This window comes from Periophthalmus magnuspinnatus, chromosome 11 (genome assembly GCF_009829125.3).
Source record: "Periophthalmus magnuspinnatus isolate fPerMag1 chromosome 11, fPerMag1.2.pri, whole genome shotgun sequence".
In the NCBI taxonomy this organism is placed as follows: domain Eukaryota; kingdom Metazoa; phylum Chordata; class Actinopteri; order Gobiiformes; family Gobiidae; genus Periophthalmus; species Periophthalmus magnuspinnatus.
The window spans coordinates 32,069,632-32,094,644 of NC_047136.2; the positions used below are offsets into that span (position 1 = coordinate 32,069,632).

At 41.6% G+C, this 25,013-nt stretch overlaps 2 protein-coding genes across 2 annotated transcripts in view; one reads left to right on the forward strand and one right to left on the reverse strand.

Annotated features, from left to right (window-relative positions):
- Positions 1–8,705, forward strand: part of zgc:85777 (uncharacterized protein LOC405871 homolog) — a 34,798-nt gene extending 26,093 nt beyond the window's left edge. Inside the window, exons 7-9 of the mRNA XM_033991529.2 lie at positions 389–550; positions 4,888–5,038; positions 5,641–8,705. Coding sequence (XP_033847420.1) covers positions 389–550; positions 4,888–5,038; positions 5,641–5,731 — 404 coding nt within the window. The 3' untranslated portion in view covers positions 5,732–8,705. The remainder of the gene's footprint in view (positions 1–388; positions 551–4,887; positions 5,039–5,640) is intronic.
- A 1,921-nt stretch (positions 8,706–10,626) lies between these two features.
- Positions 10,627–17,176, reverse strand: bet1 (Bet1 golgi vesicular membrane trafficking protein). The gene is made up of 4 exons (XM_033991535.2): positions 16,958–17,176; positions 13,267–13,373; positions 13,122–13,178; positions 10,627–10,796 (listed from the first exon to the last, which is right to left on the reverse strand). The coding sequence occupies exons 1-4, from the start codon at positions 16,974–16,976 to the stop codon at positions 10,641–10,643; spliced, it is 339 nt and encodes a 112-aa protein (XP_033847426.1). The 5' UTR covers positions 16,977–17,176; the 3' UTR covers positions 10,627–10,640.
- Between the last annotated feature and the right edge of the window lie 7,837 nt (positions 17,177–25,013).

Sequence of the window (25,013 nt, forward strand, 5' to 3'; positions counted from 1 at the left end):
ATGTAGTTTAAATCAGGCTGAAAAGGCTGCTAAGTGCTGAACACTAGCAGACAATTTCTGTCACTTCTCAAATGGAGGGTTTGCCACTTGCTTGTTTCTAAGGAGATCTTACAGGGTCTCAGACTGTAAATATAAATAGACATAGCTAACACACTAGTAGCTTTCCAAATAGGGCGTGAGCATGGGCGCGAAGTGGTTCCCTTGAGTTTAGGTTCCAATTTACTTCATTCATGTACCTTCAGCTACCTTTCTCCTGATCGGCTCTTTAGTTTCTCATCCGGATTTCAAAATATGATCGCAGGCTACTGCTGTTTTGGGAGGCAGAATGAATGAGTTTGCAGTAGTACAACACACTGATGTTGGTGCTCTCCCTGTTCTCCTGTTCCAGTCATGACCACAATGGATACCATCATCCAGGAGACAGTGGAGTATACGCGGCAGAGGAAAGTGTTTGGCCAGCCCGTGCTCTCCCATCAAGCTGTGCACTTCAGGCTGGCTGAGCTGCAGACCGAGGTTGAGCTGCTGCGTTCCCTCTTCTACAGAGCTGTGGGTATGATTCCCTCAGGCACATGACACACACTGGTCAGCAGAGGTGGGGAGAGTAGCATAAATGTGTACTCAAGTAAGGGTATCATAACTTCAAAACATTATTAATCAAGTAGAAGTACAAACCCGTAATTCAAGTAATTAGTTCTGTTTTTAGGACAGTAAAAATCAGGTACAGCGACTAATTAATTTTAAACCGTTGGCAAAGTTCCAATGTTATTCCTCATTTACCTTATGCATTCTGAACATCTTAATTATTCACCACAATGAGTTTATAATGAACAGTAATAAAACAAGGACCATGATGTCGACAGGTATGGCGTAGCTGGGGCCCCACCCAGGCCTGGGGTTGGGGCTCAAATGCAAGCGTCTGGTGGCCGGGATCAATTCAAAAGGATGACATGGGTCTGCCTTCCTGTGGGCTCACCACGCAAGGATGAGGGTTTCACAGGTGTCGGGTGCGAGGAGGATTGGGCAGCAGTCGAGGATGGCTGTCTTGGTGACCCAGTCCATAGACACAGCACTTGGCTGTAGTGATGTGGAATTTCACTTTGCTGGGGGGGCTGAGCTCATGCAGGATGTTGAGAAGTACTGGCTCACCTCCACACACACCTTGGGCTCTGGTACCCTTGGACCCTCCATTTTTCTGGCGTTGCCTGCGGGGAGAGGTGATGACCTGGTGTGGGCTTGCCAATTGCCCCACAGCTCAGCTGCCACGTGTCGTAGTTCATCCCGCTGAACGAGAGGGTCACGTCCCTGCGCCTTCAGGTCGTGGTAGGTCTCACTGTTGCGTCGGTCTATGGGTCAAACAGCAATACAGAGTACCCAGCCTTCTTGGAGTCCCTAAGAGGGGTACTAGACAGTGCACTGACCGGGACTCCGTTCTACTGGGGGACTCCTACGGCCACAAGGGTAACGACAGTGGCACCTGTAGGGGGGTGATGGGGATGGCCTCCCTGACCTAAACCCGAGCGGTGTTCTGTTATTGGACTGTGCTAGCTACAGTTTGTCCATAACAAACACCATGTTCAAGCACAAGGGTGTCCATCAGTGGACATGGCACTAGGACACCCTAGGTCGAACCCTAGGTCATTGATCGCCTTTGTTGTCTTGTCATGACTCGGGCACTTGGGTGAAGAGAGGGGCAGAGCTGTCAATCAATCACCACCTGGTTGTGAGTTGGAGCCACTGGTGGAGGAGAAAGCAGAACAGACATGGCAGACCTAAACATATCATGAGGGTCTTTTGGGAACATCTGGTAGAGCCCTCTGGCAGCAGGGTCTTCAACTCACGCCTCACCCATCACCCTGGCTGAAGTCACTGAGGTGGTTGGCAATTTGCTTGGTGGCAAGACTTTGGGAGTGGATGAGATCCATCCTGAGTACCTTAAATCTCTGGATGTTGTGGGGCTGTCTTGGCTGACACACCTCTGCAACATCGTGTGGCGGTCGGGGACAATACCTGTGGAATGGCAGACCGGGGTGATGGCCCTTCTGTTTAAGAAGAGGGACTGGAGGGTGTGTTCCAACTACAGGGGTTTTCATCCTGGTCGCGGAACACTGGACCAACACTGGACTACTCTCTATCGGGTACTCGAGGGCTCATGGGAGTTTACCCAACCAGTCCACGTGTGCTTTGTGGATCTGGAAAAGGCATTTGACCAAGTCCCTTGTGGTTTCCTGTCGGGGGTGCTCCATGAGTACAGGGTGCGGTGCATGTACGACCAGAGCAGGAGCTGTGTTCACATTGTCGGCAGTAAGTCAGACCTGTTCCCAGTGCATGTTGGACTCTGCCAGGGCTGCCCTTTTGTCATCAGCTCTGTTCATTGTTTTTAGGGACAGGATTTCTAGGCGCAGTCAGGGGCTGGAGGATGTCCGGTTTGGGGACCACAGGATCTCATCTCTGCTGTTTGCAGATGTTGTCCTGATGGCTTAATCGAGCCAGGACCTGCAACAGGCACTGGGGCGGTTTGCAACCGGGTGTGAAGCGGCTGGGATGAGAATCAGCTCCAAATCAGAGGCCATAGTTCTTGACCAGAAAAAGGTGGCTTGCCCTCTCCGGGTGGGTGGTGAGCCCCAAGTGGAGGAGTTCAAGTATCTCGGGGTCTTGTTCACGAGTGAGGGAAGGATGGAGCGTGAGATTGACAGGCGGATCGGTGCAGCGTCTGCAGTGATGCAGACACTGTATCGGATTGTTTTGGTAAAGAAGGAGCTGAGTCCAAAGGCAAAGCTCTCGATTTACCGGTCAAGCTACGTTCCTAATGTTTGTGGAGAGGGATGTCTGGGCCTCCCTGCTGAAACTGCTGCCTCTGCGGCCCGGCCCCGGATAAAGTGGAAGAAAATGGATGGATGGAGTGTATAAACACTTTTCACAACTTTCAAAGCCCAGTGTGAAGTTCTGCAGTCACAATAATGCTAACAACAACTAGCATGCTAACACACACTTCCTGATTCTATCGCTTTATAGTATAATATAACAATATATTTGTATTGGGGCAAGACACATTTTGCTGAAATACATGGAAAAAATGTGTGCAGGATCTTTTGAGAGGTACTAAAAGTATTTAGAGACACTACTGCTCTTGCTTAATGATTTCTTTGGTCTGTTTGAATGCGGGAGAGCCACTTATGTAGCCCATACCTCTCAAATGTCAAGACATAATATATTGCAGGGCTCTGCAACTCAAAAGAGCCATTCTGCCCCCTCTTCTGCGAAAGTAAAATAATCTGGAGTCGCAAAAAAACAACAAAGCTTATAAACTTTTCAAAGTTTAAATCTTTTTATAACCATGGAACACAACAAGTGCAGTGTCCATATCGGCCTACTTTGAAATATTAGACAAAGAATTATATGGCCTATTTGAGTCCTTCCTATAGTTGTGTAAAATTAAAATAAAAAATATAAATTTAATATAAATAAAACATTTAGCTGCAGTAAAAAAAGTAAACATAAAATTAGGAACGTTTGAGACAAGTCCATTTCATTGTGCTCCCATCGTCTTCAGATTTTTATTCTCAGCCAGCAATCAGCTGAAGCATCTGAACATAAAAAACCCTACATCCGCTCTGGGTCTGAAATATAATAACCTGTTAAATGCTGCTGTTCTCACCTGCTTAATGTGACTTCTTTTTCTGAAGTTCGCTGCATCTTCCCTGGCGGGGCTGTAAAATGTGACTTTGTATTTGGACTTTATGAAGTTCATGCTTGAGAAAACTTGCTTGCATAAGTATGTTGAGCCAAAGATGGACAGGACTCCAAATGCATGCAATGCAATCCACTATGTGGGCCAGTTTGTAGATTGGGCTTACTTTCTTACATGAATACGGATGTGTTCAGCAGAGATGGGTTGATGTCCAGGGGTGAGGCAGGGAAGGAGAGAGTTTTGTTTTTTTTTCCTTTTTGAACTCACTGAATCTTTCTCCAGATGCCACTTGCATTGCAATAATGGCACCATGGATGGAAATAATCATAATTTATGTGATTGTTCAGGGAAGTGAGAGAGCGTACCTTTCTGTACATCTCTGGCAAACACTGTCATCTTGAGCTCAAATGCCAAAACTCCAGCATCTGCAGGGCTTTCCTTGGAGATTTTTATTCAGCGTGTTTAAGTTACTTTTCATATCCACTATGAAGTAAAACTTTTCCCGTCAATAGATTCCGCATGTGGCTCCAGAGCCACTGGTTGCTGACTCCTTTATTGAATACACTCAAAACATATAGAACAAAACGTTATCTCAGATTTAGAGTTTAGTGATAGGCTGTCGTATCTTTGACACACGTTATGCCTGTCAGTCACACCCCCGGAAATTATGGAGACAGGATACAGGACAATATGCCTTTAACTGTGTAGTCGTTTTTGTTTTTAAACTTCTACTTGAATAAGAGTAATGTTACTGCATAAGATAAATCAATTAAGAAAAATATACTTTTTTACTAAAAAGTGGTAAAATGATTCAAACATATAAGCATGGTTGTTGTCTTACCCCAGCACAGATATATTGTATAAACAGCTGAGGTCAAAATATGCCTATTGCCTGCATTTATTGATAATCGTCAGTTGTGTGTTAGCATGCTAGTTGCTGACAGCAAAACTCAGTTCAGTTGTGAAAATCGCTTAGAAATTCATCATGGTGAATAATTAGGATGCTCACAATGCATAAGGTAAGTGAGGAATTACTCTGGACCACTGCAAACCATTTAAAATGTCAAAATCGACTACTTAAGCTTTAATATGGCAAATTAGGTAGATAAGGTGGACTTTTTGGTTGTTTATTTCTTTCAAAAGAACGTGAATGTGTCATTACATTATATTGATCTATACCTATTGTTTGCTCTCCACAGCTCTGTACCTGAAGGGCAACGACGTGACCAAGCTGGCGTCCATGGCTAAGCTGAAGGGGGGGCGGCTGGCTCGAGAAGTGGCCGACAGCTGCCTGCAGTTCTGGGGAGGGATGGGCTACACCAGCGACGTCTTAGTCAGTCGCTTCTACAGGTCAGTGTCTGCAGTGGGAATGCACCGCTGACGCCCTGGTCAGTCTACAGGTCAGGTTCCTATAAAATCCTCCAAAATGGCAGAGACTGAGCAGCGCATGATGTTGTCGACCTTTGTGGGGGAAGGGCAAGCAACCATGGTGACAGTTTTTAAGAAAGTATCCTGGGTCGGGACCAGATTGCTCTTAGTTATATACTGTCGCTTTAATTACAACAAAAATGTTAATGACTGATTTATTAGTAAACTGTGCCACAAAAAAAGACCAAAAAGGCTGAACTTTGGGAAAATCATGACTAATCCTGTAGTTCAGGCCTCTACAAACATGTTCTGATATGTCCCTGTGTCAGATGCCCTCCCTGTGTCTTTATGGGGACTTATTCTGTGTAAAAATGGCAAACTCTAGTTTCGACACATCCACAAAATGTTGTGAAATGCGTGGGGTTCTTGGATTAGTTTAATAGGTCAGACTTAAATTTTCTTTCAAACATTAATGCTAACATTTAGGGAAAAATGTTCACTGAACTGTACTTTGACTATGTAATTGCAATACTTGTTAGAAAATGTTTCCAAACCTATTGAGAGATTTGTTTTTTGCTCCACAGAGATGCCCGACTGATGTCCATAGGAGGAGGAGCTGATGAGGTCATGTTGGGAATCATCTGCAAGTACATGGACACTCTACCCAAGAAGTGACCAGGTCAGCCTAGGGTTAGCTGCCAACTCAAGTGCACTTTGTCCTGATACATTTTTATTTACTGATTTTTAAGACTCTAACCCTGGAGCTGTTGTATAATTCATATTTGCTAAAACCTTAGACTGGTCATTAAAAGGGCAGGGTAATCTTTTTGAAATGGTTATCAAGCCACTCACAAAATATATCTGACATTTTTCCTGCATATTATACAATGCAGATTTGATCCTATTAAAAATACACAAAAGTCTCTTAAGTCTGAACTTGTCCAATTATTGAAGTTCACCGTGTGTTCTTAACCTGGTTTGTATTAAAGAACATCCATCCATTTTCTTCTGCTTATCCGGAGCCGGGTCACGGGGGCAGCAGTCTAAGCAGGGACTCCCAAACTTCCCTCACCCCGGACACGTCCTCCAGCTCCTCCGGTGGGACCCCAAGGTGTTCCCAGGCCAGAGAGACATAGTCCCTCCAGCGTATCCTGGGTCTTCCCCGGGGCCTCCTCCCGGTGGGACATGCCCAGAACACCTCCCTAGGAAATTCTGTGGTTTTCGTCCTGGTCGTGGAACACTGGACCAGCTTTATACTCTCCATCGGGTCCTCGAGGCTCATGGGAGTATGCCGAACCAGTCCACATGTGTTTTGTGGATTTGGAGAAGGCATTCGACCGTGTCCCTTGTGGTGTCCTTTGGGGGGTGCTCCGGGAGTATAGGGTCCGGGGCCCTTTGCTAAGGGCTGTCCGGTCCCTGTCTGACCGGAGCAGGAGCTGTGTTCGCATTGCCGGCAGTAAGTCAGACCTGTTCCTGGTGCATGTTGGACTCCGCCAGGGCTGCCCTTTGTCACCGGTTCTGTTCATTATATTAAAGAACATGCAAAAGTGAAAACGTAAAAAAGACCTCTACAAGTATGCTCTGAAATGTCCGTGTCTTATTCTATGTAAAAGCTGCTAACCATATAGTTCAGACCTCTACAACATGTTTATTAAGTTTGCAGCAGGGCTGAAACCATGTATTCACTATCAAAACAATTGTAGTATGCAGACTCTAAATCACATATGAAAAGACCTATTAGAAACATTTCTATTTAATAATGTTACTGTCTGTGTTATGAATCTCCTTCATTTGTAAATATTCTCTACATAGAAGCCTTCATTTTCACACTTCATTTGGGTGATAATGTACTTAAAAGGTCCAATGTTCAATGTACAATAGAAATATTTTTTTCTTTTGGCTAGTCAACTGCTAAAATAGCCATTAGTTGCAGCCCTACTGCACAACCTTGCATGACTTATCATTCAGTACATGACAGATGGAGTAATACTTTTTTTAGGGTCAGTATTTATCGTGGGAACTTTTACCCTGTACTAGTGGAAACATTTACACACATGGACAAAATTGTTGGTACCCTTCGGTTAATGAAAGAAAAACTCACAATGGTCACAGAAATAACTTGAATCTGACAAAAGTAATAATAAATACAAATTTTATGAAAGTTAACCAGTGAAAGTCAGAAATTACTTTTCAGCCATGCTTCAACTGAATTATTATTAAAAAATAAACTCATAAAACAGGCCTGGAAAAAAAATTACGGTACCCTTAACTTAATATTTAGTTGCACAACCTTTTGAGGCAATCACTGCAATCAAACGATTCCTGTAACTGTCAATGAGACTTCTGCACCTCTCAGCAGGTATTTTGTCCCACTCCTCATGAGCAAACTGCTCCAGTTGTCTCAGGTTTGAAGGGTGCCTTTTCCAGACGGCATGTTTTGGCTCCTTCCAAAGATGCTCAATAGGATTTAGCTCAGGGCTCATAGAAGGCCACTTTTGAATAGTCCAGTGTTTTCCTCTTAGCCCTTCATGGGTGTTCTGATCTGTGTGTTTTGGATCATTGTCCTGTTGCAAGACCCATGACCTGTGACTGAGACCAAGCTCTCTGACACTGACCAGCACATTTCTCTCTAGAATCCTTTGATAGTCTTGAGATTTCATTGTACTCTGCACAGATTCAAGACACCCTGTGCCAGATGCAGCAAAGCAGCCCCAGAACATAACAGAGCCTCCTCCATGTTTCACAGTAGGGACAGTGTTCTTTTCTTGATATGCTTCATTTTTCCGTCTGTGAACATAGAGCTGATGTCCCTTGGCAAAAAGTACCATTTTTGTCTCATCTGTCCATAGGACATTCTCCCAGAAGCTTTGTGGCTTGTCAACATGTAGTTTGGCAAATTTCAATCTGGCTTTTTTATGATTTGTTTTAAACAATGGTGTCCTCCTTGGTCGTCTCCCATTAAGTCCACTTTGGCTCAAACAATGACAGATGGTGTGATCTGACACTGATGTTCCTTGAGCTTGAAGTTCACCTTTAGACGTTTTTCTGGACTCTTTTCCATGTTGAGTGTGGTACACACCATATCAAACAGCACAGTGAGGACCTGTAGCCCACTGAATGATTACAAGATTGTAGACACCTATGATGCTGATTAGTGGACTGATTATTTTCAGTCTTTTCTATGGGTACCATCATTTTTGTCCAGGCCATGAGTTTATTTTTTTATAATTCTGTTGAAGCATGGTTGAAAAGCAATGTCTAACTTTCATTGGTTAAATTTCATAGAATTTTTTTAAAATATTTGTCAAATTCAAGTTATTTCTGTGACCATTGTGAGTTTTTCTTTCATTAACCGAAGGGTACCAACAAATTTGTTCACATGTGTAGGTAATTTTACTGTGCTACTAAGAGATTTGAACTATAGCCTTGGCTCATTATAGATACAAACTACGTAAGTGGTGCATCCTGTCATTTATTTACTGCAGCTTGGGTTGTTTTTGTTTTTTTAACAATTTTGTACATTAAGAATACTTTTTGGGGATATTTCTACTTTATGATTTGGTCTCAATATTATTATTGTCTAGATTTACTTCAGTGATATATCGCACTTCAATACAGATCTATACAATACAGCATGTTTGTAAAATAAAGATTTAATGGTCATAAACATAAGACATGTGCACATCACTAGGTATATTTTAACCATCGAGTTAGTGGTTCTATTCCAATTACACCTCTAAGTTTGTGAAAAGTCCAAACTCTGGTACACAAAAGTAGTAGAAAGAAGTAAAGCTGAGGTGGCAGCTGCGTGGGTACTGGGCACGTCTGTTCACCCCCTGCACCACGATGCCAGGAAATCTTCTTTAAAAAAAGATTTATTCTGGAAGAAATATCCTGCAGTCTGAAATATAGAACGCCAACATCGGTGATTTTCAGATTTTAGAATGGAATGATGTCATACACCCACCAGGGGGCAGGAGCCTAATTGTCCTGTTGATGACATTATTCTTATATAAATTCTGTATCTAAAATCTCTATTAGAGTCTAGCTTCGGCTATAATCTGGTGCAAAGCATCTATTAATGTTTTTTTGCACACTGGCCCTTCAAATAAACAAACTAAACTAAACTAGACCCCGGAACTCACGATATTACAACAAATGTGCATTTTAACTATGGATGCAGTGATACTGATATTGGTGCGGAATATTTTGGAAAGTTAGATGGATTTGGATTTTTTTTAACTTGCAAATGTTGGCATAGATTGTTTCATAATGTTTGAAATTACAAAGACGGTGGATAAAAAATGCCTTTTTCAGTACCTCTATGGACATTGGGCAATGACAGATAGCAAAAGTCTGAACAGAAAATGCCCGATTGGTGCGCCCCTAATTTGAACAATGTTTATTTGAGCAATTTCTATCTGTATTAACTGTTTGGATGAACACTGAAAAAGACCGGTTGCTTTCTGAGGTTTGCCTCTCCTCTCCAGCAGCAGAGCATGTCCACAAACATGTAGCATAAAGACAGCACTATCAGGAGCTTTACATTCTTTACCTATGTTTGCCCCCTGGGTGCAGACCAAACTGGTGCATTTGAATTTCAAATAGTGCGAACATAATACACTTCCATTACGTGACATTACTGAAATGAGGCTGCAAACATTTGCAATGCACCCTTTTGCATCCCTGTAGACCCGAGCCTAGCTTTGGGCCTGTCCTATAAGAAACTAGTCTCTGAAGAGGAGACAATAGCATAATTTAAAAGGTCCCATATTACACAAAATTGACTCTTGTGAGCTTTAAGCCATGGTATGTGATAAACATATTTCTGAGTGGTGTTTTGTTTCATTTACACGTTTGAGTAACCCTTTATTCATCTATTTACATCTCCAAAGCTCAAAAACCTTTTACCTGTAGTTCAGTAGAGAATGAAAATTCTAGGGCTGGAATTATCAAAATGATTCTAGTAAACTAACACCCTAAATATGCATAGTTTGTGTGTTAAACATGTATGAATGAAACAAAACAAACCACATTTAATGTTTCCTCATCAAAAATATAGCAGATCAGAAAATAGTGTAATATGGGGCCCTTTAAGTATGCAGCACTTGTCTGGGCTATACTTAGAACCCATTTATATGATAAGGAGCACTGTGCACCTTTTCTGGTGGCACCTGCTTATCTGTATGGAGATGTTATTGCTGCTCAAAAGGACCATGAAAAACATGCATTATTACTGTGACTAGGGTTGCCTCTACAACACATCTGACCTGTAATGAACTTTTCTCCATGGAAATAAATATTTTTTTATGCTATACTGTGAAGCATTCCAGGCAAAGTGAGGACATCTCCATGGAGAGATGCAGGTGGTGTACCCTCCACCAGAAATGTGACACAGTGCACCTTTAAATGTTGTTTTCTATTATAAAATGGTGTTTCCAGTAATGATCCACTTGTTTTAATCTAATACGGTCTTTTCTGTGGATTTCTGTGTAAAAGGCTCCTTCTCCAGAGCCTCTCCACACACAAGTCCCTCAGTGCTCCGGTCAGACATCCGGTCAGGCCGTAATGTCCGCGGGGCTGGTCATCTGAGCCGGATAAACCAGTAGAGCACAAAAAAGACGAAGAGGCAGAAGAGCAGCATGTAGCACAGCAGTTTGCTCTGGCTCCCCCTCGACAGCTGCTTGACCCGGCCAATGGTGGACCCCAGGAGCCCCCCCGTTGAGTCAAAGTCTGAGTCCTGTACAAAGGCACACAGTCAGCACAACACAGCAAACTCACATTTTAATGCATAATAAATGAACATTTAGCCAATGTGAATATACCAGACCCCCCTGCAGGTTGATATTTAAGACAATACAACATACACATACTATTTACACAGACTATGTAGAGCTGGACAAGAGGCTTAGAACAGACATTTAACAGTAGCATGTTAAACAAGAGGGTGACACAAATTTAGAATCATATTCCGCTGTATTGCACATACCCTTATATTGCACTGATTTTTACTGTTTTCTTTTTAGCAATGTACGCGAGTCAATATGTTATCAGGGCTGCATATACATTGCACATGTGTCAGTATTGCAATATTGATGGCAAAATCAAAATAAATTCTGTCAACTGGACAAAACGTAGGAGTGAAGACGCTCAACCGAGCTGCTTCTACATTTCTGAAATGCTTGGATGAAAAGGAACTCCTATAACTTTTTGTCCAGTTGACAGAATTTACTTTCAGCTTTGGCTATGAGTCGGACCTGGACGACAGAGGGATTACACAGATGTCACAATATTGACTAACAGGAATCAAAAACTACGACGGAGTATAATGGTCACTTAAATAAAAATTATGCGGGTGCTACGAGAAAAAAAGTCGTAATATTACGAGAATAAAGTAGTAATTTTATGAGAATATAGGCTGCTGTGAGTGAATGAATAGTGCGTTATGCGTTACGGAGAATTTGGAGCATTTTGTTCAGATAAACTTTCAACTGGGGTTTATGCACGATGAAATACTGTGTCTTTTAGCCCACCATCACCACACTATCATTAGTATAAGTACTTTGAAGGGACACTGCAGCATTTGAGTTTGTTTAGTTGGAGGAACCAGACAGCAGCCTATATTCTCATAAAAATAAAAAAATTTTCTCATAATATTACGACTTTTTTCTTGTAATATTACGACTTTTTCTGGCTTCGACTTTATCTTTGGGGGCGTCTTTGGAAAGTTTCTTTTCGCATTTTGCGAATTTGTGGGTTAAGTTGTCGGCGCTCAAGTGACGGAAATGTAACCGAGAGAATCCGGTTTTTCAAAATAAATGATTGTTCAGACTCAGATAATAAATACAATAGAAATAATAAATTATTTCTTGGACGACCGGTGGGCTGGTACCAATTGATCCACGGACCGGTACCGGTCCACGGCCCAGTGGTTGGGGACCACTGATGTAGAAAATTTATTATTATTATTAACTATTGTTTTATAAAAGTACATTAATTATAGCAATACAGTTGTCGCTCGTTATATTGCGGGTCACCTTTCATGGCCTCACTGTTTGGCGGATTTTTTTGTGTGCAATTTTGCATGCTTTTTTACAGTGTATGAACATGAATTGTTTTCTGCGTCCTGATTGGCTGTTGGACTGTAGACCATTGTCAATCAATCTCCTCCGTGCTGTGTCTCCTGTACAGTACAGAATGTGTTCAGACACATTTACATAAATGTTGGATCGATACTACAGCGGCGCGGTGGCAGGATGAAGAAGCACAGTCAGAGGAACTGATTGCAGGTTATTTTTAGAACGCAACTCCCGCGATAAAAGACGGACCACTGTAATACCAATACAAGAGTTGTTAACAGCCATATTTCATATCACAATATTTCCCAACATTGTGCATCTCTACTCAGCCATGCTACCCTCGCCTTTAGCATAAGCCACAGGGCAGAAAGGCACACTGGACAATATTTTTTAAAGTATTCATCTGGGAAATGGTATCTTTGTTGTTATATATATATATATATTTTGTAATGATCACATAAAGCATACTTGTCTGGCCTGACTACACCTTAAACAATACGGTTTACAAAAATGATTGACTGAAATGATCCAGCTTTAGGGTTTTAAAGTGGTCTTTAAAAAGGTGCACTAGAGCCTCATTTCCACTGTTTTGCTTTGGACTGTATTGGTATGGTCTGCAATTGTCTCCACTGTTTAAAGTGAGTATTTTGATGCCGTATTTCCAGTTATGGCAACTTTGTTTTATTCATGTGTTGAATGATCCACAGTCTGTTTGTCTATCCCGATGGAGACAAGCAGATGCTACCAGGCCAAGTTACAGGTCAGATCTGAAGAATGTTTTGTTTGGACAACAAAAAGCACCAGTCATAGAATAAATGCATGATAAATAACTTTAATCCCATACTGTGGAACATTCCAGTCAAAGTAATAACATCTTCATGGAGACAGCAGGCATCAGAGCCCGTCACCAGAAAAAAGTTACCAAGTGTACCTTTAACACTATCATACAAGGGCAATTGCCCCAGGCCTAATAAGCAGACACTCACCATGTCCTCCAGCATCTTGTTTTGGTACTTGACTTCAGTGCCTATGTCGATGGTCAGCTATGGAGAGATGGAACAGTGGTCAGATAGAGTGGATGCTGAGATGTCCTGCCCTATAGCAGGACCAGTGTGAGTCTGGAGCACTTACACTTTTGAGGGCACTGACTTTGGCTCTCAGTCCCTCCTGAAGCTGCTCGTTCTCCTCTTCATACACGCTGTAGCCACTGGCCACATAGTGCCCTGAGCCGCTGTCCCCTACATATCACAGACACACAGTGAGCATGGCCGAGGGATGGGCTGAGGCTAGCAGTCACACTCACTAATGCTTTGTTACCAGTTATGGTTCCAACTAGCCACAAATACGTGACAAAAAACCCACATGAGACCAGAGATTGGGTCCAAAAAGACAGGACCAGAAGTTTTTCAGCACAATTAATAATAGCATTTTGTTCGTGTGCCCTAGGGCTGTAGTTGGCTAAAGACATGTCCTGCTGATCAATTAGTTGACTAAAAAGGGGGCATGTCAAAAGTTCTTCAACCTGTTCGGTAGGCCTATCTATGATCTCACTCAAACTGCACTCAAAGTACTACTGCTGTAAAACAAGAAAATTACTAGGAAAAATGTACACATATAGGTAAAAAGGCAGATGTATGTTTGGCTCCCTGGTCTTCAGCTCGCTCACTCCTTTCTGCTGTTGTCCCATATAAATCCTTATCTAAATAAAATGATTAGTTGACTAATACAATTTTTGGTTGATAAAGAGTCAAAACCCCATTGACCACTTAATCAACTAAATGACTGAAGGGCTACAGCCCTGTGTGTCCTTTGTGTTTTTAAAATGATCTTCAGTAAAACCTTTTGTGACACACCAAAACCCACGATAATCCCTCTCATAAATCTTAAGTCATTTCTAACCTATATTGGTGGCAGCGGAAGTACTGTTACTTAAGTAAAAATACAGATACAGAAGCAAAAAAAAGTCTATCCATCCATCCATTTTCTTCCGCTTATCCAGGGCCGGGCCAAGGGGGCAGCAGTCTAAGCAGGGACTCCCAGACTTCCCTCACCCTGGCTCCTCTGGTGGCACCCCAAGGCGTTCCCAGGCCAGCCGAGAGACATAGTCCCTCCAGGATGTCCTGGGTCTTCCCCGGGGCCTCCTCCCAGTGGGACATGCCCGGAACACCTCCTTAGGGAGGCGGCCAGCAAAAAAATATTTAAGTAAAAATAAAAGTAACATATGAAAAAAAATCTATTAAGTAAAAGTATTTCACGCAGATTGTGAGATCTAATAAAGCTTCAAATGCAGTGATTTTGATAAAGATTTGTGCTGAATTTTGTTCGACAAAGCAGTTGTAGTTTTTTTTTTTTCCTCGTTGTTTTGCTCAAACCCTCTGAAATAATCCATCCATCCATCCATTTTCTTCTGCTTATCCGGAGCCGGGTCGCGGGGGCAGCAGTCTAAGCAGGGACTCCCAGACTTCCCTCACCCCGGACACGTCCTCCAGCTCCTCCGGTGGGACCTCAAGGTGTTCCCAGGCCAGCCGAGAGACATAGTCCCTCCAGTGTGTCCTGGGTCTTCCCCGGGGCCTCCTCCCGGTGGGACATGCCCAGAACACCTCCCTAGGGGGGCGTCCAGGAGGCATCCTGAGCAGATGCCCGAGCCACCTCAGCTGGCTCCTCTCAACGTGTAGGAGCAGCGGCTCTACTCCGAGCTCCTCCTGTGTGACCGAGCTCCTCACCCTATCCCTAAGGGTGCGCCCAGCCACTCTGCGGAGGAAACCCATTTCAGCCGCTTGTATCCGCGATCTTGTCCTTTCGGTCATTACCCAGAGCTCATGACCATAGGTGAGGGTAGGAACGTAGATTGACCGGTAAATCGAGAGCTTCACCTTCCGGCTCAGCTCCTTCTTTACCACAACGGACCGATACAGCGACCGCATCACTGCAGACGCTGCACCGATCCGCCTGTCAATCTCCCGCTCCATCCTTCCCTCACTCGTGAACAAGACCCCGAGATACTTGAACTCCTCCACTTGGGGCAGAGACTCACCACCCACCCGGAGAGAGCAAACCACCTTTTTCCGGTCGAGAACCATGGCCTCGGATTTGGAGGAGCTGATTCTCATCCCAGCCGCTTCACACTCGGCTGCAAACCGCCCCAGTGCCTGCTGCAGGTCCTGGCTCGAAGAAGCCATCAGGACAACATCATCCGCAAACAGCAGAGATGAAATCCTGTGGTTCCCAAACCAGGCCCCCTCCGGCCCCTGGCTGCGCCTAGAAATTCTGTCCATAAATATAATGAACAGAACCGGTGACAAAGGGCAGCCCTGGCGGAGTCCAACATGCACTGGGAACAGGTCTGGCTTACTGCCGGCAATGCGAACACAGCTCCTGCTCCGGTCATACAGGGACCGGACAGCCCTTAGCAAAGAGCCCCGGACCCCATACTCCCAGAGCACCCCCCAAAGGACACCACGAGGGACACGGTCGAATGCCTTCTCCAGATCCACAAAACACATGTGGACTGGTTGGGCAAACTCCCATGAGCCTCGAGGACCCTCTGAAATAATATTTTTTTAAAAGCCCTTTTACTGTTCAGTCCTGTTCAAAAGGGTGAAGTAAAAGTAAAAAGTGTCCACTTTAAATTTGAAAGCTGAAGTACAGATGCCTAAAATTTGTACTTAAGTACAGTACTTCACTACTTTCACTTTGTTACATTCTACAACTGATTGGTGTAAATGTCAAGATTGTTTAAACATGTTCAAATTGATTCTATATCTTCCTTGAATAGACTAATTGATCAAAGAATTACGGGTTGATGGTGTTCTAGTAAAAGCCAAAATTATTTCCCTTGTGATAAAGACTAAACTACAACAGCATTTGGTCATTGGTGCTTTTCAGATTGTATCACTATTGATTACATGACATTTATCATGTGTACAATTTCTTTAGAATAATTTAGGTTATTTTCGTTGTAATATGACCCAATGTGAGCAGTAGAGGGTCTTCTATAGCTCATTATTGGTTCATTCTAGCCTTTAATGACACAGTGTAGTTAAAAACGGTTTACTGGGATTTTCCTGGTTTAGTGTTTTTGTATCAGTAGCATAAAATAGTTTCAATGTTATCATTTATCACAATATTTACCTGTAGCCATATATCGTGCTTCAAAATGTGTTCTCGTGACAGGCTCACCTATAACCCTCTATATTACAACAGCAAATATGTGTTACACATTATGATACTGATACTGTGAAGTGCTACTCACCCACCGCTTTAGACTAAAAGACAAGACAGGATTGTGATTCGGAATTTAAAACATAATCCAGTTTTTTACGTTACATTAGTCACAATTATTAACTAAGGTGGCGTTATTAATATACATTACAAAAACTATGACCTGGCATAGAGTTCTGAGCTGGCCATAGGTTTTTTCATTGTTTGCTTGCATAAAAGTTACTCAAAATTACATTTGTTTTTATATTTTTCCTTCTATTTAAACTGGTATTAGACACTTATTTGATGCATCAAAGGGAAAATAAGGATGCAAGTACATGCTGATACATGCTTTAACATATTTTAACATATTTTTTTCTGACTTTAAAAAGAAAAAAGTCTCGCTATAACGGTCTATAATGTGCTCAGTGCTTTAAGGGTTCAAATCCAGACTGCGACGAGCCCGTGGACAAAAGTGCACACATGGGCCTGGCCTAGAGCGCGCAGATAACTCCCGTTTACAGCTGAGAGCACAGCTCCTTGACAGCTCCATGACAGGCTAAGCGGCTAACGCTAGCTAATGTTTGCTAACGCTAGCTAATGTTTGCTAACAGGTCCGTACCGAGATTGGCGCGCCTCATGTCCGGTCTCACGCAGCGGCTCTCCTCGGTACACGGCGCTGATCCACGGGAGCGGGGTTATTTGCGCTTAAGTGCGGCTGATGTACAGTTGATGTGCGGCTAAAGAGAGCAAAGAGTGGACTCTGGGCGCACAGCTGACAGCGTAGCAACGCCACGACATCAAACGGTGGCCGCCAAGGACCATTCCACACGATTTTTACAAGCGAAGAGAATTTTGCGAATACATTTGATCTGTGTTAGTCTGTCAGATCTGGAGCAGACAGTCACATGTGTGAAGGCTATGTCCCCATTGCACAATAATTTTTATGTTGTTTTATCTGTCTAAGTGTAAAAGGTGATCAACACATGGCTGTGAAACAAAGTCACTCTGCTTTAGTATGTACTTTTTTTGTGGTATAAATACTGACACAAGAAGAGATTTTTTATTTTATTTATTTATATATTTATTTGACAGGGACAATGCAATCTGACATAGTTACAACATGAACATTGCAGCTGATGTGATGCATATAGAGTTTATAGCAAAAGCTAATTCTCAACTCCCGTCCCTGGTTGGGCTTCTCCACAATTCACCAATATGCAAAATATATTAAAACACCTGTCCCTTAAAATAGATACATCAGTGCCCAAAAATACATTCAACACTCACACTTTCTCTCACTCACCAACTGTCATACTGCCTATTTACAAGTGGGTACAGTTTTGACTCATTTTCACCCAGTTCTTAACCCTAGAGGTGAACATTTTCAACTCAGAAATGTTCTTTATTTCAGTGGGCAGTGAGTTCCACAGTTTGCAGATCTGGTATGAAAAGGTAGACTGTCCAAAAGAGGTTCTACGTTGTGGGATTTTACAGTTCTTGTTTACGGTGCCTCTTGTCACTCTAGTGCTGTTTAGTCTTTGTATAAATGCACTAAGTGGTTCTAGGGCCAAGTTATAAATACACTTAAAACATAATTTAAGAAAACATAAACTAGTAAAACTTTCGAAACTTAATAGATTATATTTTTTAAGGATGTGACAATGATGAAAACGGATTGGCTTTCGATCCATAATTTTGATTGGTTGTACAAAGAACCAATGCGCTTTGTGGCTGAGGGAGCTGCCTGGGCCCATGCTGTCATGCAGTAGGAGATATGAGAAAAAATCATACCATGGATGTACAGCAGGGCTGCCTGATTTGGAATATATTGCCTTATCAATTTAAAACAATTTAGATTTCTTTGTATTGTTTTGGCTATACTCTTAACATGCTTATCTAATTTTAGTTGGGGGTCTAGGACCAACCCAAGATATTCAAAATCGTTAACTACTTGTATTTTATCATTTTGCAAATTTATTTGAAATCTTTGGTCTACATTTATTTTTGTAATAGAAAAACACTTAGAAGCAGTTTTTGCAAAATTTAGAGTCAGCTTATTTTGAGTTAGCCACTGACTAACCTCAGCCATGCATGCGGACAAAACATCCGCAGCCTGCTCTGGTGTCTTGGCGGGTGCATAAAAAACTGCGTCATCCGCATAAAGTTGGCAGCGGACACCTGGGCAGATCAAAGGTAATTAATTTATAAACGGACTAAACAGCAATGGTCCCAATATGGAGCCCTGAGATTTACTTGGGACGCCTGTAGCAAGGACAGGCCGGGGCCCTGTCATGTCCATATATGTTGCAACAAAGAATAAACCTTTTTGCATTTCATAACTTGCCTGGCTTCAAAAATTATTATTCCATTATTAATAATGAAGCTCAACAGAGATCATGCACCCCATGGTTCCGGAAATACATTTCTTTTTCATTTTTCCCATAGATTTTCAGGAAAAAGTTTGCAAACTTCCTCAGGGGTAATCAGCTCTGTGGCCACTGACAACCGCAAGATGTATACAGTGGTCCGTTGCTATAACACAGTTCTCTTTTCGTGGTCTCGATGTTTCGTGGATATTTTTTAGTTCAGTTTTTACATGCTTTTTTTATGTATGAACGTACATTGTGTTCTGCTTCCTGACTGGCTAAGGGACTGTAGACCATTGTCAGTCAGTCTCCTCCATCTCCTGTAGAGTACAGAATGTGTTCAGCCAAATTTATATAACCTTTGATTTATTTGATGTATATTATTGTATGTATTGACATTTATTTGGGTCATTAGTATTTTGTTTAGTGCTTTGTACTTATTTTATTAACAATGAATATTATTTACTTTCTTCATAACAATATTGGTTTCTACTTAGTGTCGTGGTACAGTGCATTTGAGGAGCGCACAGGTAAAAATGTAACAAGAGTGAACGCACACAGGGCGCGCACAAGATGAGATGAGTTAAGTTGTTGAATAAAGACGAGCTGTAACTGTCCTGCCGTGATGGTCTATTTAAGCAAGTAAGACAGCAAGAAAATACATAAAATTAAATCTAACTGTAACCTGCTGAAGGCTATGCTAAGTAATAAAGCTTCTTAGTTGCATCACATAGACATATATCAAAATATTGAATGCATATTAGTTTGAATAAAGCTTAGATGCATTATATAATTCATATATATCAAAACATAATAATTCATATATCCTTTGAATATTGTCATGTACACACCATTTTTATACTGAATTCATATATTCTTTGAATGCTGTATCCTTTTGAAGGTTGTCTAACAAGCACTATTTTTATACTAAAGTTTGAGAACTGGTTTGATACTATAACACTGAAACTATTCATTAATGTATCCTTTTGAAAATAATCTAACAAGCACTATATTCTAACACTGAAACTATTCACTCATTATAACAGCCTCTCTTTAAAGGCAACATTGTGTGATATGAATTATGGGAAACTGTTAGGGTTGTGTAGAAACTCCTTTACAGAGATAAGGCTGCCGGAGTAGACTCAAGTCCGAAAAACAGACCGGTGCAGCCCTGAGAGGTGAACGAGGCCGGAAGGAGGAACCAAGGCGTCAACCTGCTCAACATAATATTTGCATATTCATGTTGCATGTTGCATTTTTCTGTTTCGGGGCCAGGGAAAGGCAGACAGAGCGACTGCTGCACATTCGAGGGATAGGTCATTTGACCCCGGGTACTGTATTAGATTGTAACTGTCAGGGAAAACTTTTGAGATTTGAATTGACCGAATCCAGTCGTCACCTCTCCTTTTTATTCTGTACATGGACAGCTGCAGATCCTCAGAGGAAAACAGATTCCTCATTAAATTTTCGGATGACACGGTCCTGGTGTCGCTACTTGCAGGATCTGAGATAAATCATGGCCCTGCGCTGAGGCAGTTTGTCCAGTGGTGTGAGGACAACTACCTGGATTTGAATGTCGCCAAAACGAAGGATATGGTTATTGATTTTAGACGTGCACCTTCTCATAGTGTTAGTGTCATACATGGAGATGTTGTCAAATTGTCGAGCAGATTTAGGCACCGTGATAGACAACAGATTGAGATTTGATCTAAACACTGAAAGCATTGTTAAACGAGGGCAGCAAAGAATCTATCTGTTGAGAAAACTGAACTCTTTTAATGTAAACAGAAATATTCTCAACAACTTTTATTGTTACACCAGTTCTGTCTGGAGGAATGGACCAAAATTCCTAACAACTATTGTGAGAAACTTGTGGAAGGATATCCAAAACATTTGGATTTGGCAGTGGTACTAAATACTAATGAAATGTATGTAAATCCTTCTCTCATTATTTTGGCATTCAGCAATAGAAATTATTTTGGTAATCCTAACTAACCTAAAACAGGAAAAGTTTAGTCTGATTTCATGTCAGACATGAGGATGTTTTTTGCTCATACCAGCCTCAGTGTTAAAATTCATCAGAAAAGAAAAGAGGGGGGAAAAAACTGCCTGGTCTGTGCCAGATGTATTTTAAAATGATTAGGCTATTAATCAGTGGTGGGCCATCAGGGCCAGTAAGGCCTTCTCTACTGGCCTAAACATGCTCAGAAAAGTGAATTTATTTAGGCCCGAGCCCATACAGGGCGTAGGGCCTATTGCTTCCGCAACGATGAGTGCGTAGACTGTCTTCACGAAGTTGTGCACGAAGCGCACAACTTCATGGCCTCGTTGCCCCCTGCACAGACTCCTGTATCCTAGCAACCATGCATGCATATTTGTTCTTGCTAGCATGTCAGCGTCAACATTGAGTCAATGGGCTTCACCCACTGACTTAATGTTGACGCAGGCAGTGCAAAGTGCTCATGTCCCCAAACACACTCCTGGCAACGAGCCCTATCCAAGCCCCCATGCCGCAGGCATGGGCCATATTTATTATTGCTAAAATGAATGGAAGTCAATGGGAGGTCAATAGTGGACCCCAATGGACCCCACGGTGATGTGGGGAAGATCAAGAGCTTTCAAAAAACGTATAATATGTCATTATAATGTTATCGAATATATTGTTTTTGCTAAAAATATTATTTTTTTTTTAGGCCCGAGCCCATACAGGGCATAGTTTTAGGCCCGAGCCCATACAGGGCGTAGGGCCTATTGCTTCCGCAACGATGAGTGCATGGGTGAAGATACTACACAGAACCCTCAAGCTCCCAGGCCTCTGGTAGAGGTCCCGAGCATGGAAAAGGGGATGAGACCACCCATAGAGGGTGAGGAGGAGATTATATAGTGCTGTTCCTGTACTGCACTTTTCTGGACTAAGATGTCTGATGTTTTTTCTTGGGATCTGCTGTGGCCACTCCTCCAGTTTGGGGGTCACAGCTCACTGGTTAGCTCAAGTCGTAAGTCATCTGATTTTCTGTATCCAACAGATCAGTGTGTCGATGCAAAACAACTTTCTCCAGCTAAACTTAGACAAGACTGAAGTCATCATCTTTGGCCCACAGAAACATAGAGAAAGTGTCAGCAGTCACCTCCAGCCTCTCTCTCTAAAACCTTCAAATCAGGCTAGAAATCTAGGGGTAATAATGGACTCAGACTTGAACTTTAACAGCCACATCAAATCAATAACATCTGCAGCTTTTTACCATCTAAAAAACATTGCAAAAAACAAATCAATGTTAAAACCAGACTTGGAGAGACTTATCCATGTATTTGTCTCCAGTAGGTTAGACTACTGTAACGTCCTGCTCACTGGCCTCTCCAAACGAGCCTTAACACAGCTGCAGTACATCCAGAACACTGCTGCTCGGATCTGTAAGAATTGTTCGTTTCTGGTGTAAGTGTCAAAGAGGACAAAGAGTCAGAAGAGTTTAATGAGTTCCACACAGGTAAAGTGAATGAAGCAACAGACTGTCCAGAAAGGATAAGTGGAGAGTCCTGATATATGCCTGTTGACAGATTTTATAGGGTCTCCCAATGTTTGTGTTAAACCATCAACTGCACACACAGAAAAAAAATTTAAGGAAGGAACAGAGGGAATATAATTAACTATAGTGATAGAAGAGAACAGGGTTGCAGTAAGATTTCTAACAAAAGTAGACTGGTAGGTGTGGGCTCTCTGTATGCATTCTAGCAGTACTTTGGCAATTTGGAGAAGTGAGATGGGTTTATATTTGCAGGCATATATGGTCATTGAGCATGGCTGCAGGGTTCACTGTGTATAGAGTTGACAGACATTGGGCATGGCAAAAAGAGATGATGATATATAAGCAAGATATACAGTGGGTGACATGGGGTTAGGAGACAGGTTAGTACAATGACTGCCCACTTTCCATGCAATAGTTTTAGTACACCCAGTACTTTTTATGGAACATTGACCACCAGCCTCACATGTTCCCCAGGAACAGTCAACAGAAGCTAGCTAGTGGTTATAGTGTCTCACAATGTGAGAGCATGAGAAATCGTAATAATCAGAAATATAAGAGCAGGGTATGGGAACTAAATAGATTGGTTTTGGATAAACGGGTACACATGCCAGGCAGGGCTGTCCTGGGAGAAATTAGCACTGGAGGAGAACCAATTACACTATTGTTTTTGTGGCACCACTAAGAAATTTTATGGCATTCCAAGTCAATGATAACAGGACCTAAACCCTTCTTTTGGTCCTATTATTTGACCCATTACTAGAATGTAGAGGGCTGGTGGGTTGACCTGATTCAAAATACCAGATAATAGGTGAAGCAATTACTATGATAAACAACAATAAAGTCAATGCAGTATTTCTTTGAGAGTACCCAGACAATAACACAGCTATGATAAAGAAAAAAGCAGGGCCAGATACATTCTAATCTGTTTCAATGAGCATTCAGAAAGTTAAGCCCTGATGCAATTGATAATGATGATCTAATTGGTATTGCCACTTTTTGTTTGTCTGTTTAACCTTAACAGTTTTTGGTGACTATTAAGTAACTTTTGTTTGGACCTAAGAATCTGTTTCATTTAGTTTAGGTTAGATTACCATTATCAGTCACCAGGAGGTTTCTAGAGATTCTGGACCTGTTGGCAGAGAACAATAGACTTAAGTTAGTCAGTGCTTTGTAATAGAGATTTCATGATTTTGAAGATTTCTAAGGACACTTGTTTCAGGTTGGAAAGGAGTGTCCATCCTTCTCTTAATTAAGATCTCATGTAGAGAGAAATCAAGTATGCTGGCTGTGGATTATGTTGCCATCAGCGCTAATGGCAGGGCATCCAACCACATCATTCTGGTAAAGTACATGATTTACTTCCTCGTTTGCTCAAGTACTGAGGTATTCTGTGAAATAAACACTGAACTCACAGAGGGTCAATAACCTGCCAGTGTCTATCAGTGAATGTCCATGACCAGAGTTTTTTGTATTTTTCTTTTTTTTTCTTTCAAAGTATTTCCACTTGGGTTTTTTATGCAGTGCTGGTTATGAATTCCTTCTGTATCTATTAAGAGGCATCAACATGTATTAGATGTCGTAATTACTGCCTTAACCATAACTGTCCTTTGTCAGTGTTGTCCAGTTTAGCTCTAAGTTATATTAACTGCAACCTCCCCTTTTAACAACACAAAGTTTGTTTTGTCTGATCGGCATTCATATAATTTAAACCATTCATAGAAATTATTCATTCTATTTGCAAATATCTAAAACAATTTAAAACTGGGTTTTGATTGGGATTGGATTGGAACTCATTTCTTCCCAACTTCCTAGTGTTTAAGTATCATTAAGTTAAACTTTAGTTATATTTATACTGCTGTTTTGTTTTTCATGTTTCAGATGCTTTTAAATGACTTTATTCTGACTACATTATTTAGTTGTTATTAGAAAGAATCCTTATAATTGTTACTATTGAGAAACAATGGGCCCTCAGCTCTGTCTCACCTCATTTCATCTACACAGGGAGGACACTTGTCTAGGAGTCTACATCTTCCGGGTCATTGTGAAGAATTATTTTTACAAGCATTAAAAAGCCAATGTTTTATGTTCTAATAATATGATTTAGTTTGAGATACAAATGTTAAACACATTCAGGAGTATTGACATTTTGACTTAATATAAAGTATCATAGTATGTCAACTAAACATTTACAACAGACTAAAGCAATTGAGAACCAAGCGGGTCTCGAGTTTCATACATAATAAAGCTAGATATGTTGTTTGCACTGGAAGTTATAATGCTTAAAAACTTCAGTTTCTAATTTTAATTGTGGCCATTCTAAATGCCATTTCAGATGAGTTGCATATACAGTATGTTTCAGCCCCAGTGTAACGGCGCTGATGTACAATGAAAAGAAATAGCCCAAATAGTGCTACATTTGTAAATGGCTGTTTTCAGGAATGGAGCAAAAATGTTTAAAATAAATTAATACACGTCAAAATTTTGAATTTGGTTAAAAACAAAACATTTAACTGTATGGATCTAAGAACAGACTCCAGTCATGAGTGCCCAGGCAAACACAGCCCAAACGCAGCAGCAGAGACAGTTTTTTTTTTTTTTTTTAAACTTTATTTATAAAGATTTTTGTTTTAAACAAAGAAGCATTATGACAACAGTCATACATGAACACAGCATAGAACCCAACCCTCCCACACAGAAAACCCCAAAAGTCACACAAAGACAAAATAAAACTAAACAGGAAGCAAGTGAAAGTAAAATAAGGAGTAAAAAAAAAAAAAAAAAAACA